The 17,508-nt window shown below is 36.5% G+C and overlaps 1 protein-coding gene across 2 annotated transcripts in view; it reads left to right on the top strand.

Moving 5' to 3' along the window:
- wdr7 (WD repeat domain 7) overlaps positions 1-17,508 on the top strand; it is a 109,010-nt gene that overhangs the window by 4,029 nt on the left and 87,473 nt on the right. For both annotated transcript variants that reach the window (XM_065243646.1, XM_073812524.1), the window contains exons 2-12: positions 3,828-3,999; positions 4,081-4,187; positions 4,323-4,401; positions 4,486-4,660; positions 4,912-4,988; positions 5,573-5,692; positions 5,775-5,920; positions 7,818-7,920; positions 10,983-11,130; positions 13,673-13,921; positions 14,709-14,929. In XM_065243646.1, the coding sequence (XP_065099718.1) occupies positions 3,841-3,999; positions 4,081-4,187; positions 4,323-4,401; positions 4,486-4,660; positions 4,912-4,988; positions 5,573-5,692; positions 5,775-5,920; positions 7,818-7,920; positions 10,983-11,130; positions 13,673-13,921; positions 14,709-14,929 (1,584 nt within the window). In that variant the 5' untranslated portion in view covers positions 3,828-3,840. The remainder of the gene's footprint in view (positions 1-3,827; positions 4,000-4,080; positions 4,188-4,322; positions 4,402-4,485; positions 4,661-4,911; positions 4,989-5,572; positions 5,693-5,774; positions 5,921-7,817; positions 7,921-10,982; positions 11,131-13,672; positions 13,922-14,708; positions 14,930-17,508) is intronic.

Here is a 17,508-nt window from a genome sequence, read left to right on the forward strand (position 1 = left end):
GTATAACTGGTTCTATACCTCGACTTTCCTCCAAACTTGCTTAAAGTTAATTCTCCTGTTTTTCCTTTTTTCTTTACATCTTCAAACTCCATGTTGCATTTAAGCTACATCATACAGAACAGCAGACCCGGTGCGTGATGGGTGCCAGAGGAAACCCTCATGACTCGCGTTGCATTTTGTAACTTTTACAAATCATTTTGTAATTTGTGTAACTTTTTGGACACCTTTGTTACTTTGGCCTAAATATAGTCTATATATAATATTTCTGATAATATGGCATAGCTTTCTCCCCACCCAATGAGGCTAATAAAGTAATGATTAAAAAATATGCTTAATCAACGGTCCGGCCCGGCCAGAGGATAGTAGCAGAAAATAACGACCCTGGCAGAGAATCTAAACTCTACTATGTTGCAATAGACTATATAGTTTGTATGTATGCATCGTCAGCGCAGCTGTACATTATGGATTGGAGTTACAAGTGAGTTTTTAAAAGAAAACATAGGTAGAGTGGTCTGCAGAATAAAAGCTTGTGAACAACTTTAGAATTCTATAAATATAAACACCCCCCCATCCCCCTCCCGCCGCCGCATCCGCACCCCCTACCGAAAATATCTTCCCGCGCCTCTAGGTAAGCAGCTTTTGAAATGACAATACTTCTCTATTAAACATGAAACATACTGTGTTTATCTTTTTTTGCCGCTCTGGCATGCTAATCTTCCAGTTGAGTTTTTCAGCACTAGCGACATCATCTGGACGTTGATGGTATAACATCAAATGAGTACTTCTGGACCAAAATGCTACACTATTTAATATGATTAGAAACTGCTTTGCGGGCCAGATGAAAGTGCCCAGCGGTCCACATTTGTCCAAGGACCCTAGTCTGCCCACCTCTGGTTAGTCAATAAATTAATAGCCGACCAAAACGCAGTTAAAATGCCAATATTTGTAGATCAGGGTGTCCAGTGGATGATTGTAGCAAACGAGGTCTACACAAAATTGAAGGAGTGAAGATGTTTATTATCCACTGAAAGTAGATTTCCGAATAGACACAATTTAGTCAAACGCACAACATGGCGATAATATAAAAATTGATCTTGGAAACTGGTATGTGTTGTTGATGTTGTTTGTGTTGAGTTTCAGAAGGATCCAGGAAACTGATTTGACATCAGTGATTGTGTTAATGTGCTGCTCATTGAATCTGATGTCTTCTGATGTGTGTGTGTGTGTGTGTGTGTGTGTGTGTGTTTGGTTGGTTGAACAATCATTGATTAGTTTTTAAAAGGGTTTGGTTTGATTCGACCACTGTCATGTTGGGAGTGTTTCAGACAGACAGACGGAGAGAGAGAGAGAGACAGCAGCATTGGCAGCATATTGTCATATTGTTTGTAAATCTGCAGACGAATCGTTTCAGAATGAAGTTTATTCATTTGGTGAAGATTAAACGAAAGTTTCACAGGCTCAGGGTTTCTCTGAAGAAATGTAAACATTCAAGGTAAAGTGAATCTTTATGGGTGGATAGCTGCAGCAAATGTTTGTCTGTTTTCGTTTTGTATGTTTTAAATGACCGACATTAGTCTTATTAAGGACAGAACAACTTAGTTAAATTTAACTGATGAAAGAATATTTTCTGGTTTTGTTAATGATCATTTGTTAAACATTTGCTAATTATTGATAAATAATTGTCATATATATCTTGCATTGCTAAAAACTAGTTGTTAATTTTCCTATTATGCTGAAACATTCAAGGTTGTTTGTTGGATTTTATTGGGCCGGCGCATACAGAAGCGTTCAATAGGACTCACATGTTTATGGGTTTTAAACCTGGAATTTAAAGTTACCTTTATCAGTGCGAAGTTATTGTGATATTGAACTAGGGTAAACCATCAGGATAGTGAGTATAAACTAGTAGCAAAAGGATTAAAACATTGAGTTACTGTGACAGAAATGTATTGATGTGAACTTTACACAAATTATGTCTTTTTTGTTACAGTCTGAATCCAGAGAAACTTCAATAATCTGTTCAATGCTTTTTTCTGTAGATGGAAACTTGCTTGCTGTGCTTGATATTGCATTACTGTACTTTCCGGACTGTAAACCGCACCGGAGTATAAGCCGCATCGTTCAAAAATGCATCATTAGACGAAATAACATATATAAGTAAGAGTACGTCGCGGTTATTAAAAAAATTATTTCACAAAATCCCAGTCGAAGAACAGACATTTAATCTGAAAAAAGGCAAGTTATTCAACTAAACAATAGCAGACAGAACAGCAGGCTGAATAGATGTCTGTACTTTAAAGTAATATTATCAATTATTTAAACGATAAACCATAGCATACAGAACTTACCTGGAAGGTTGAATAGGCTAAATTAACCGAACAGGCCAACTAGTGTTAAGTTTGCATACTCATCATTCCACATTACTGAATCCATTGAATTACATAAATACTTAAGCAATATATAGCGGACTCTCGCGGCTCTAGACGGTAATGTTGTCTATTGCCTCATAAATGTCAAAATTAATTCATACTGACTTACAAGACGCATCTGACTGTAAGACGCAGCACCAGCCAAGTTATGGGAAAAAAAAATGTGGCTTATAGAGCGAAAAATACGGTATTCTCTTGACAGATGACATAGTCTTTACTGTATACTTACTAGTGATATGACTATATATTGCAGATGCCGGTATATTGGCCAATATTTCGATTTTTTTTTTTCAATCAGCCAATCAGTAAATTTCTCAATTACTTAAATTAGTTGTTTGTAATAATAAGACAATCAGTGTCACTCAATGTAAAGCCAAAGTCTGAAAGACATTAAAATTACCAATCATTACTTAGTTTTTAACATGATGTTATGTTGTGTCACACACAACAATTTTTTATATTTCCACCAATACCAATAGATTTTTAGACTGATAACTGCCAATAGCGGTAGTTTAGTGGTTATATTAACTTAATTCTGAAGATTCACATTTCTGAATGTTATTCATTCATATAATGACCATTAAAGGCGGAGTGCACAATTTCTGAAAAACGCTTGGGAAAAGGGAGTCGGGCCGACTACCAAAAACACTTGTAGCCAAACAGCAGTAAGGGGCATGTCTAATAAATTACATTGTTGCCTGGGTTGCATATGTGTGGGGCGGGTTTATCAAAAGAAGGTCCAGATTCTATTGGGGTATGCGCATCTTAGTTTAGGTGTTTGAAATATCAACATTGGCTTTCAGAGATCATGGACCCTGCCTTTAAAGGGACACTCCACTTTAAAAAAAATATATTATTTATATACATTTTCCAGCTCCCCTAGAGTTAAACATTTTTCTATTTAAAACTTGACTCTTCTGTAGTTACATTATGTACTAAGACTGACAGAAAATTAAAAGCTGTGATTTTCTAGGCCGATATAACTAGGAACTATACTCTCATTCTGGTGTAATAATCAAGGACTTTACTGCCATACCATGGCTGCAGGAGGCGCAATGATATTACGCAGTGCCCACAGTAGTACCCTTGGTAAATATCAATAGCAGGGTGCCATTTTCTGGCACTGTGGAATATCATTGCGCCTGCTGCACACATGGTACTTTGTGAAACGATGTAACTACAGAAGAGTTAAGTTTTAAATAGGAAATATATTGAAACTCTTTGGTTATTTTTGATCGCTATCCTCAAGAAATGAGAATGTTGAGAGTGTCAAAATCAGGGCACCTCATAATATGTGTGGCATTGATGCATCGTATCATTAGAAATAAACTGACACATTGATCCATATCGATGTATTGTTACACCCCTTATAATAATCTCTCTCTCTCTCTCTTTCAGTATCACAGAGACGATGTCAGGAAACAGTCTGGTATTACCCATAGTTCTGTGGGGCCGTAATGCACCCACTCACTGTATCTCCAGTCTGCTGGTGATGGACGATCTGAGCACCATCATCACCGGCTGCCATGATGGACAGATCTGCATATGGGACATGACTCCACAGCTGGAGGTCAGAGGTCAAACTCTCTGTCCTCTTTTTCCATGAACACTCAGAACTGTTTAATAACACTTTGTGTTTCCGTGTGTTCAGATTAATCCCCGCGCCCTGCTGTTTGGACACACGGCGTCCGTCACCTGTCTTTCCAAGGCCAGCGCCAGCAGCGATAAACTGTACCTCGTCAGTGCCTCCGAGAGCGGGTGAGAGATCTATGGGAAAATTAGTTGCCCCTGTAAAATGCAAAGTTGTTAAGATTAAAAAACAAGTTTGTTCAAGCAGATGTAACTCATCAGTGTTTGTTTAGTAAGGTTTAACAGAGTGTGTGTTTCTCACAGTGAAATGTGTTTATGGGATGTCAGCGATGGCCGTTGTATTGAGTTCACAAAGCTGGCCTGTGCTCACACTGGTATACAGGTAATTCACTCAAGACTTCTCATACATTTCATATATACCACAGAAAATCTCATCTGCATAAATGATGTATTTCTGTTTCAACAGTTTTACCAGTTCACCATTGGCACACAGAGGGAGGGGCGTCTCTTGTGCCACGGACATTACCCAGAAATCCTAGTGGTGGATGCCACCAGCCTGGAGGTCCTTTACTCGCTCGTGTCTAAGATTTCACCGGACTGGATCAGTTCAATGAGCATCATTCACTCGCACCGCACGCAGGGTAATACAGGACGCTTTTTACAACCTTTAATAAATCGATATCAGTTGCCACAGAAAGTCATTGTAAGTGGGTATATATAAATAAATCTAACACTGTGAATAATTTTTTTTTAAATAAGCACACTATTTTGAATTATAACCATAAGATGTCATCATTACCTGTTTTAGCATAGTGTACTGTGTGTACTGTACCCAATTTTTTTTTACTATTTCAGCTTACTGAGCATGTGTGCGTGTTTATTTGTGTTTTAGAGGACACGGTTGTAGCTGTATCTGTCACTGGGATTTTGAAGGTCTGGATCATAACAGCAGACGTCAGCAGGATGCAGGTGAGAATCACTGAAGATGATTTGATCTTCATACTGGTCAGATGAAGCTCTTAAAGGTGGTGTGTGTAAATATTAGCGCCATCTAGTGGTGAGATTGTGATATTGCATCCAACAGCTCACCCCTCAATTATTAAACGCATAGGGTAGCTGCCACAGGACAAACATGTTGTCGCCTGAGACAATGTAGGGCCGAACTTGCATTGTAGAGCAGTTTGTCTGTTTAGGGCTACTGTAGAAACATGACGGTGAATTTCATGCAACAGGACCCGCGGCGTAAATGCATAAAAATGTCTAATTCTGAAGTAATAAAAACAACACAGTTCATTATGTGAGGTCTTTATACTACACTGATAATATAGTTATGTAGACTTTATTGCATTTCTGTCAAAAGATCCTTCTAAAAGTTACACAATACACCTTTAACTTCACCTATTCTGTTATTTTAAAATAGCAACCTTTATTGGTGAAAATTCTACATATTATGCCTTTAAAGGCAGCTAAACCAAACAAGTCAATCTAGATAACCTTGAAAGTCTCATTGGTGTATTTATGCTGTTGAGAATCTGTCTGTATGTGTTTATCAGGACCTGGATCCGGTGTTTGAAGACGAGTCAAGGCCCATCTACTGTCAAGGGTGTCAGAGTATTTCATTCTGCACATTCACACAACTCTCACTGCTCGTTGTCTGCTCGAAATACTGGAGAGTAAGTTTGTGTTTGTGTGTGTGTGTTCTTGTTAACTTTGTGTGTTGTGATGTATAATCTTGTGTGTGTTTGTGTGTTGCAGGTGTTTGACTCTGGTGATTTCTCTCTGCTGTGTTCTGTCCCGAGCGAGAGCGGTCAGTCCTGGGCAGGAGGAGAGTTCATCTCTGCAGATAAAGTTATAATATGGACTGAAGATGGTTGCAGCTACATTTACAAACTACCAGCCAGGTAACAACAACATCTACAGTTTACATAAGACACACTTAGGGCTGCAACAACTAATCGATAAAATCGATAAAAATCATTGTCAACTAATTTCATTATCGATCATTAAAGTCTGTTTGTGACATAACTCGTCCGTTGTGCACTTGGTCAAAGTCAGGCATTTTTGTCTTTATACAACACGAGCTGCAGGTTTATCAGGCGCTGCTTCATCTCACTGTGCAAACAGCTTGGATAAAAGCAAGGTAGCGTTGCCAGGCCCTTGGCCTTTTTTGTTATGCAGATCTGGCAACCCTGATACAAGAACAAGAACGGAAGCAAAAGTGCAAACGAATGCTGGTTTATAAAGGTTTAATTTCCTTTAAGATAATTGAGGTTGTATTTGTTTAATTGTTGTTGGGTTTTAATAAAAATAGTAATGAAACACAAACTAATCATTTGTTTTAAAGTAAGAGGGAAGTCAAATATTTTATTACTGTAACAATTCATGTATGTTACTTTAATAATATGGCTTATTTATTTTGTTTATAAAGAATAATGTTAATTCTCAACAAGGTCTGAAGTTAAAGATTAAAAGGAGTTCATTAATCTGTGGCAAATTTTTGCAGATTCTGAAGATTCAATTCATTTTGTTTGTTTATATTTTGACATTTAAAAATATTAACAATTTAAAAGCTGCACAAACTTTTTATTTAAGGCTTAAAATATAAAAATCAAAAAGATTATATTAGAAAATCTCTGTAGTAGTTTGTTGCTTGCACTTTTAAAAGTAAACTTCTACATGCGAATACTCTTATTTAGTGCATATTTAGCTATAATCAGTGACAAATCTAAATTAGTAAATATTTATGTTTTTATCTGATTAGTCGATTAATCGGGGAAAAAAGTCAAATTAATCGATTATGAAAATAATCTTTAGTTGCAGCCCTGCACACACTTACAAACTACTGACAAATAACTGCACACCTGCAATCTCATGACATGAACATTAGAAGTGTTTTGTTCCAAAACACAATAAACGCAATAAAAAAATCAATATTGTAACAAATAAACAAAAACAAAATAATACTTTTGATGGCATTGATAAACCTGTAGTGGTTTGATGTGACGGGGAAGAAACATAAGCCACTCTGGCACTCGGGTGAATGAAAAATGCCAGCTGTTGCTAGTTCTCACACGACAGCATCAAGCTTCTGTCATGCTAACACATTGACCCCAGGGGATCTTATGAAAAACTTTACATTATTTTATGGTAAGTCAACAAAAATCAAGCAGGACCAAAACATTTTACAGCTGATCGCTGTCAAAAAAGTTCAGCGACAACGTCCCAAGTATAACAGCAGCAATGACACTGTTATTAATATGACAAAGTAAGTGTTTTAATTAGTGCCATTAATGTTAATTTTTTTAATCAGTGTATACAACTAGTCAACTAAATTAATATAACATGGCAAAGATGATTGCACATTTATATATTGATTCAATAGATTTATGGCATTTTGAAAAAAAACTTTTTGTTTGCATTTTGCAATATAATATTGATATCTTTAATATTTAAATATATGATTGAAATTAATATGAAATCAAAGTTTGATGCTTTTAAGACTTTAATCTGGATTTTACAGACAAGGTCACAAGTGTTTTCAAGAAACTAAGGCTACATTTTCACGACAAAAATGTACTAAAAAACTGAAAGTTTTGTTTAGACGGACAAAGAGGTAGGATTATTACTACAACGTAAGTGACCCTTGAATATAAAGCAACAACTTTTGTTGAAAAGTTTGCGTTTTCAGAACCTTAAAAGCGCCATAAACGAACAGCCAAACCACATGAATTTTTCCCTGCTTTGGTTGAAAATGTTTAGCGAATTACCACCAGTCAACAAACTATCTGTGTGTTTCAGCTGTCTCCCAGCGAGTGAACATTTCCGCAGTAATGTGGGAAAAACAAATGAAGGATCCATTCCACCCCTGGTGTACAGCATAGCGGACCGCACTGACAAACAGGTAAGATACACACACACTCATCATGATGTATGATGATTATAAACAGACAAACTTGTGTTTTCAGATCCGTCTCTTTATATTTGTCCTTACTGATTTTAATACTTAAACAACCAATTTAAACAAAATCAACACTGTTCACAGCCCGTTTTACTGCAATGATCTGCTTGTCTTGACTGCTTTAGGCTGAATGTGTACAAGTAGTTTTAGTTGTGTAGCAAGCAAGTCAATCAATTTTACAAAGTAACTATAGTTGGAAGCCAACCTTAGGTAAATTCGCTCATCACTTAAACTTCATTCCCAGTTAGTTTGTCCTCCATTTCTTTGTCGGTGTCAGCAGATGTGTGTTAAATGTGTATTGTCTGTCTATATTTTTCTCCGTAACCTGGTTCTGTCTATGTGTTTTTTGTACAATATATTGTTTGTGTTTTATTTATTTATGATTTGCTCTTTTGTCTGTTGTTGACCCCGCCCCTTGCTCCTCCCAGCTGGAGGAGGAGTGGGATGGGCAGCGTGTTGTCGTTTGTCTCCCCGACAGCAGTTTTGATCCGGAGCTCTACACACCTGAATTGCAATACAGCCAGCGGCCTCTAGAGGCACCAGTAAGCCCAGCTGACAGACGCAGATACGTCAACAGGGGGCGCTCTTCATGCATAAATATGCCTCAAACATCCAGTCACTAAATAAAACTTAACTGATATTAATTTTCTAGTTTATGCTCAGCCTTAAAATGTTTCAAAGGCTAAATATTGCATTCGTATCTGAATGATTTATTAGTGAATCAAGTAATAAATATTATCTGATTGGATGTCTTTGATCGAGCTCCTGTGGCGTTTCTGCCTCCATCTTGCTGTCTGTGAAAGAATCAGTTTGCTCACCTCACTCTGATTCGCCAGGTCTCATGCTCCTCCCACTAAAAGCAACCAATCATTGACTTCCTTCATCTGGCTTCCTCTTGTGAAGAAGCATGCAAAGTCCCTGAGCTTCTTTACACTCGCTGCAGTGAGATAGCATGCAAACAAACTAATCCTGACAAATTTAGTGAACTAGTCAACAGCGTATAAAATATAGATTTGCTTTTCTGTACTAACTGTCTTGTTTTTGTTTACTTAGTTGAATTTAAAGACTTTTTAGACAAACGTCAGGCGTATTATTCAAATGTAAAGGATGGTAGGGTTGCATAACAATTAATGGCGACTTATTGTTTGCAGAATAAAAGTTTTTGTTTACATCGTGTGTGTGTGTATTGTGTGTAATAATCCTTTAAATATAAATACACACATGCATGTATATATGTAAGAAATATTTTTATATTAATATATAATTTATAAATACACATATTTTTTCCATAAAATTATACATGCATGTGTGTGTTTATATATATATATATATATATATATATATATATATATATATATATATATATATATATATATATATATATATAAAATAACGAGTTAATAACATATTAACGTAAATTATTTTTACAACACTAATTTATTTTATTAACGTGCGATTAATGCAATGCAGAATTTCTGTTGGACCCTTGGCCTTGCCCGTTGTGGGATAAATTGAGACGCAGCCTTAGACAAAATAGTCATCAAACGTCTAAAATAATCTTTATTTGTACGTTTTTTTTAAATTAACTCTTTCCCCGCCATTGACGAGATATCTCGTCAATTAAGAGAAAACGCTTCCCCGCCAATGACGAGATTTTCCGTCTTTCCGCAATACCGCTATTATCCACCAGGTAGGGCCCTTCCGCAACTTTTCAAAACCGGAAGTATTGCCCTATGGCAAGCTGCTGCATGTCCGTGTCTGTTTTAAAGATCGCTCTGAATGGGATCTCTATGAAAAGTCCGTCACAAAAATGGAATTATTATTGCTTTTTGCTCAAAATATGGTGTTTTTGCAAAAACCTACCCATATTCAAAAGCTGATTGCAAAAGAACCACTGAAGGTAGGATGAAACGTTTTTTTTTGTTTGAAAGCAGAGGGTCTGTTCTTTCATTTGGTATATTGTATGTTTATTTATTTAAAGAAGAACATTTTCTGGAAGGCATTAAACTTTGGTGAAAATATGAAAAACGCTGGCGCTGGCAACTTTTTTTAAATGATTGACAGCCCTATTGTATATACAGAATTATTATACACAATACACAAACATATATGATGTAAACAAAAACTTTTATTCTGCAAACGATTAGTTGCGATTAGTTGTTATGTAGCCCTACTAATAAAATAGTTATTTTTTACTTATGCATTGTTTTTTGAATATAAATATTTTAATTATTAATTACATAATCATTGTAAGACGATCACTGGGATTTTTTTTATTTTTTGCATATTATTTCTTAAACTGAGATTTTTTTCTCCATTTCTTTCTGGTTTGAAGTGTGCAGTTGTGTAGCATGTTGTTATGTGTGTTTGTGTGTATCACTGAATGAAAGCTTATTATCTGAGCTTTGTTGTATTCAGTACAGATGCTGTGAATATATGAGAGTACATACATCTCTCGTATGTATCAACGTTAAACATTTCCACCTCAAATGAAAGCACACATGGCACTTCATCACACACGCTTTTATATAATTTATGAACCAAACAGGTCTATCAAGTCGAAAGTCCTCCTGAATTATGTCAATTGAACTTATTGCATAATGACAATACATTTTAACTCATAGTATGTGACCAGTTCAAATTAACTAGTTCTGCAACACAAACCAATATACTAGTTAAACATTGAGTTAAAGATCACTGTGATAAAAACAAACTCCATTTTGTGTCCACTTTGTGTGTCAGTGTGTTTGTATCATGACTAAAGTGTCTGTCAGTCATGATCCTGCATCATCTTCCTCCTCACAGGAAATAGATGCTCATGTTTAAATGCTCACAGAGACACACGCTGCTGTTTCCATTCTCACGTCACTCAGATTTGACTCATAAGAGTCTCGTGCGGGCGGGCACAGGGTGTTTTTGAGTGTGTGTGGAGTGATTCTGTCTGTCTATAGCTGTAATGTTTTCCAGATATGTTTGTGATGTTTCTGTTGCTGGTCTCCTCACAGCTCCTCATTTGTCCGCCGGTCACCCGGTTCTTCTTCGGACGGAGGGAACCGTTCCACAAGCTGCTGATTCAAGGAGATTCAGCCGGGAGACTGACGGTGTGGAGCATTCCAGAAACATCTCCTTCACAGACTCCCTCATCCGCTGCAGGTACATGACGGTCTGTGGAGAGGTCACACCTGTTAAAGAAAATTAAGATGGGAATATCCAATGAATGTGAATTCTGTAAAAATAAACCAGAAACATTTCTGGATTGTTATCTTGTTGTCCCTCAGTGTATATGGTGAAAAACTGATTCTCATATTTCCCTTGAAGAAAACAATATTTACTCTATTATCAAGACAATCACATAGACACCAATTTTATTTTTCTTATTAAATTTTAAATTATCTTTGGGGGATTTTTACAAGTTAAAATTGTTGGAAAGTAACCAAATTTTGGATTTTTTAAAAAAGATTTGTGTGTATACGCCTTATTCAGTCCACGCCATGTTGATTTCACACCGAGGCTGTGAGGGATGGATATCCAGAGCGTACGCTTTAAACCTATTGTTTTGTATCAGGATGCTGATCATTCAGTCATCAAAACACAGAAAATACCACAGGACACAGAACCTCAGAAATCATGGATTGTTAAAATTTTAAAAGACTTATGACCTAATTTGAGATGAGATTAGAGTATTGTGTACATAATATGTGTTTTGGATATTAGCCTGTTCACTAATTCCTCATGTTTTAAGCATGTTTACTTTTCTTTAAAACACCAATATAGTACAACAATTCAGTTTGTATAGATCATAAGAGTTTGTCCCATGTATTTCCTCTCTTATGTTTTTTCAAGACATGAACATTGTCTTAATAACATGTGATCGACTTGTTGATAGTTTGGTTGTGCAAGTATTGTTAAAGGTAAAACCCCATATGAACCCCCAAAGTTGTGTACAAATGTTATTTAGTTAGGAATGAACCCTGCTTCTGTTGACTCCAATGAATTTGCTTAAAAATGTTTTTAATGTATTCATGCCTTGCGTTTTTTTGAAATCTGTATGAATTGCAGATATGTACGTAGTAATAGAACTATATTAGTATTTTAAAGAAAAGTAAGCATGCTTACAACATTAGAAATGAATGAGTAGCCAACAGGCTAGTAACAAAACAGATTTTATCTCAAAATTATATCCCGTCTCATTTTAACAATCCATAATTTCTGAGGTTCTTTTCCCAGTAGAAATTTGTAAAATTATGTATTTTCTGTGTTTTGATGGCTAAATGACCACAATCCCGGTAAAAAAAATAGGTTTAAAGGACACGCTTTAGACGTCTATCACTTACAGCCTCGCTTTTGCAATCAACATGGCGTCGGACTGAATAAGACATATCATTATGAGTTGGTAAAATGAACTAAAAATGACAAAGCAGAAAGATTAAGATTTTACTCGCCATCAAGGATGAAAATATTTGGAAAAATGTTTGTATCCCAGCAGATCTGAGACACTATTGACTTCCATAATGTCAAAAGTTTTCCTATAATGAAGTCAATGGTGCCCCTGATCTGCTTGGTTACAAACATTAAAAAAAAAAAAATTTATGTTCATTTATACAAGTTTGTAACAACTTGAGGGTAAGTAAATCATGACAAAATGTTCATTTTTGGGTAAACTCTTCTTTTCATGTGTATGAAAATCCCTTATGGTGCTTTTCCATTTTTTTCTCTTCTTTTATGTTTTATTCATTATTCATACAGGGTTCCCTTCCCATGGGTCCTTGAAAGTTTGTGAATCTGGAGGACAAATTCAAGGCCCTGGGAAGTTTTTGAAAATATACATACATAGATTCAAGTGCTTGAATCTATTTTATGCAAGATGTTTTTTTGAAAAAAAAAATCCATATTATTCCCTGTGTAGTGTAGGATAAAATAAAACATATTTGAGGCTTTTTAAGCACACGTGCTAAACTGTTCTCTTTAAATGCTTATATCTTCTGTATGCAAACGTTGATTCATACCAAAATGCTTTTTTGCACAGTTGTGTTTGACACATGAAAACGTCTCGGGTTACGTATGTAACCGTTGTTCCCTGAGAAGGGAACGAGACGCTGCGTCTCCCTTGCCATACTTCCTGCGTCCCTGTAACGTCGTCTTTGGCAATATTTCAGATAGCGATATACTTCCTGGCTCCCGCGTCACCCTGTCTTTGTCGTTAAGCCTCACTATTGGTTGAATTTGATATACACATTCAAACGCACTTACCATTGGAGGTGTCCCCAAAGTGTCACCGCAGTGACGCAGCGTGAGTTCCCTCGAAAGGGAACTGTAACAATGTATCTTAAAAGGTAACACGATGTAACCTTGCTCTCACTTGAAATGTGTCCCCACATTTATTCCTTGAATTTGAGGGTATTAGTCCTGGAAAGTCCTTGAAAGATCATTGAATTTGAAGTTAACTAAGGTGTGGGAACGTTGTTCATTTTCATGTTATATTGTTCTATAAATGATGTATTTACTGTAAAAATGTCACATCCAGCAGTAAACCCTCTGCTGTGTAGATCAGTTAAATTACTGTCCTCTAGTGTCCACCTACAGTATTTCAAAACCTGAACTCCACAGCTCATGCCCTTACACCCTTATACACTACAGAAACATGTTTATTTTTCCACTCTGTGCACTTAAACATCACAAATGTTTTCCTCTTCAGAACTGCAGGTGTCTGGCAGCATTAGTCTTCAGGAGGCGTTTGATAAACTCACTCCCTCTTCAGCGGGCATCATTGACCAGCTCAGCGTCCTGCCCGGCTCTAATGATCCCATCAAAGTGACGGCCAGCGTTTACATCCCTTCTCAGGGTCGACTGGTGTGTGGCAGAGAGGATGGAAGTATCATACTCGTTCCTGCTACACAGACGGCCATCGTTCAACTACTGCAGGGTGAACACATGCTGCGTAGAGGTGAGAGAAACCACAGTGTGTCTCACAAAACACACACCCACCAGCGTTACAAGACTTTACATGTCATATATAATCATAAACATTAAAGTGATGCTTAAATCTTACTCATCAGATGTGGCATTAAGATACATGTTTTTGTACAGTATAATGACCACAAAGAAATTCATGTTTTTTTATTCAATTATTTGGCAAAATATACGTGATATGTAAATTTTCATTGTATTTGCATATTTCGCAGAACTATACCTTTTAAATGATGGGCTACAAAAGAAACGACACTACAGTATTGTCTTGTATATAAGACGACCCTATAAGAGGACCCAACGTCCTTTTCAAAGTGTACCTTTTGGAAAAATTTTTTTGAAAACCAACTCTAAAGAATATGTTTTAATTTGAAAATACTTTTCAGAGCGGATCAGTTTGGTTCCCCACATTTTTAAAACTTCTCATGGCATTCAGTACCATATATAACCTGCAGTCCATCTGCATTTAATAACAATTAGCGTAGGCTGTCCATCTCATTGTAATAAAAAACATGTAGCCTATTAATATATATTTTATTAAGAGTAGAAGTCTGACTTACTGTAAACAACTGTAGTTTATCAGGTTGCTTCGGTCCAGGTGAAGGTATTTATGTGTATTTGGCGCCACCTACCTCATTTTTGCGGAGGTACAGTATGATTGACATATAATCGTCTCTTTTATATAAGATGAGTTTATTGAGACGCATTTACATGAAAAAAATGTCGTCTTATTTCCTCATATATCCGTCTGTCTGTTTCTGCAGGATGGCCTCCTCATCGAAACCTCAGAGGTCACAGACATAAGGTCACGTGTTTGCTGTATCCACATCAGGTGTCTCCACGCTACGATCAGCGCTCGCTGGTGTCTGGAGGTGTTGACTTTTCTGTCATCATCTGGGACATTTTCACCGGCGAGATGAAGCACATCTTCTGCGTTCATGGAGGGGAAATCACGCAGCTCATCGTACCTCCTGAAAACTGCAGCGTGAGTTTTATGTGTGCTAACCTTATAAATACAATAAACAGGGCACGCTATATGAAGATGAGTGCGGCTTACCGTCCCAGACCTTGTCTCTGATTGGTCAGGTGGGATAGCTCTGGATAATACAATTCATATATTAATAAACTATTATAAGTGAGGTACATGCTACCTGTTTTTTTAAAGCCATTTGTGATTATTGAAAAAAAGATTTTATTTAAATATTTTTATTTAGAGGGATAGTTCACCCAAAAATGAAAATTCTGTCATAATTTAGTCGCCCTTATGTTGTTACAAACCTGTATAAATTTCTTTGTTCTGATGAACACAAAGGAAGATATTTCAAGAAATGTTTGTAACCAAAGCATTCGTGGACCCCACAAAGATTTGGTTACAAACATTTCTCAAAATATCTTGCTTTGTGTTCATCAGAACAAAGAAATTTATGTAAGTTTGTTACAACATGAGAGTGAGTAAATGATGACATAATATTCATTTTTGGGTAAACTATCCCTTTAATAGCAGGAATGGATTTACATATGTATGTCAAGAACCAATCCTGGGAAGTTTGTTTCCCAAATTACCATACTGAGATACATAACTACTAGGGCTGTCAAAATGGCTGAACAAGTACATTCGAAATTCGTCCTTGAAAAATAATAAAATTCGAATTATATTCGAATTATAAAGACCTACTTTATCTTGGAGAAAATACTCCTAAAAGCCCACAAGAGGGCGCAGCACAAAGCCCCAATAATAATAATGCACAGCATTTTTTGTTAAAACGAATGTTATAAACACTACTAATGAAATCAAAATTAACCAGTATAGTTGTGCACCTGTAAATGTACAAAACGAATGCCATACATAGACAATGCATATTAATATAGGGCATTTTATATAAGTAGATAAATTAACGTGTTTCTAATAAAGTATAAAAACGAATTAATCTTTATTTAAGCCAAAATAAGTGGGAAAGATCATTAGTCATTTAAATTTTGTCAAGCTTAAACGCTATTCACAACAACTTATATTATATTTTGTGTGTTCCTTGGTTGAAAATATGTAGAAATATATGCGAGTAATAAAGTACAGAACAAAAATGTTTAACTTACGCGCAGAGCGAAGCCGTTAATAAAGCGTAAAACTCTCCGTAATTAATAGAGGACGTGCTGAAACAGTCGAGTTGGCAGATGATCATCATGTTTATATTTCACGCAGATAATGTAGATGAAAAACTTGCATATCAAATGTCCAGGTGAAAGTCAAGTTTCCAGTCAGTTATAAAAATAAAGCCACCGCGGCGTTACATTGCAACTCTCTCATATGCGGTGTGGACTCTGTAGATGCACATATGGTTTTATTGTTGCTAAACAAGCAGCTGTATTATGGCACTTTCGTGTTGATCAGTTATTTTAAACTTTAAAACTGCATTTAGAAGCAGACGACAATAATTCATCTCAGTTAGTTTCACTTTGCGGTTGAATTCCAGTTGATGCTCCAAAAACCAAAGAAGCATCACACAGCCCTTTTAATATTCTGTCCGACTCGTAATCCCCACTGTCTTTTCTTGCTATTTTCAAATGAATAACGCTGGCTTGCTCCGCATAGTTGGCTGAGCCGCTAACGCTCTGTATAACAATCCGCGTCAGTTACGTCATCATAACGTTGCGTGAGCTTCCTGACACAGGTAAAATTCGAATGCAAAGTTTTACGTTCGAATATGCATATTTTTTTTACATTCGACGAATATTCGAAATTCGAATTAAAATTTGACAGCCCTAATAACTACACAACTATATGTTCAGATTTGATACATGTATATAAAATGACAATTCTATAATATGTAACATATGATATGTAACAGTTGTGATGCATGTGGTGCTGAGTAAAGAAGATGAGTTACCGTGGTGATGTCGTCGTGGTGACAGTGATGTGATGAGCAGTGTTGTATTTGGTTTGGTTGTCAAGGTCGAGGTTTCTCATGACAGTACATCAAGGCTCAAGAACATCACCTGTCAAAACACACATCAATGTCTCTTTTCTGCTCTGGTCGGCACACAAATCACACAAATCTTTTTCAGAGTTTTATTTTTGATGTAAGTCATCACTCAAAACAACTGTTTCCCTCCTCCTCCCATCGTGAAGAGATGTGTTGATAAGATTTCCTCTCTCGACATAGAGAAGTTCACACTAACAAATGTCTAATCTCTCAGTCCCACCTTGGTGACCAATTAGACAGAAACTTTTAATAGTAAATGTCAGACCGAGAGGTTACGGAGTCTACGAAATACAATCAGAAGAGCGGACACAGCTGTTGTCATGGAAACGCTCACATTTTCCTCTTAAGTCATGATTGACCTTTGCCGCAGGATTTGTCGTATAACACAAACGGCGGTGACCTTACGTGAAATGCTCTGCTCCGCTTTTTTAATTTGATTCTCCGTGATATCATTTCCAATTTCATTCTCGGCAGGTTTTGGCTTCCTCTTTGACTTTTCGGTTGTTATTTAGTTCGTGTAGACGACGTTGTTGGCATTTCATAATTCGCTGGTAGCAGTGGTTGTGTTCTTTGTGAATAAAGT

The sequence above is a fragment of the Paramisgurnus dabryanus genome, chromosome 18 (assembly GCF_030506205.2).
Source record: "Paramisgurnus dabryanus chromosome 18, PD_genome_1.1, whole genome shotgun sequence".
Taxonomy (NCBI): Eukaryota; Metazoa; Chordata; class Actinopteri; order Cypriniformes; family Cobitidae; genus Paramisgurnus; species Paramisgurnus dabryanus.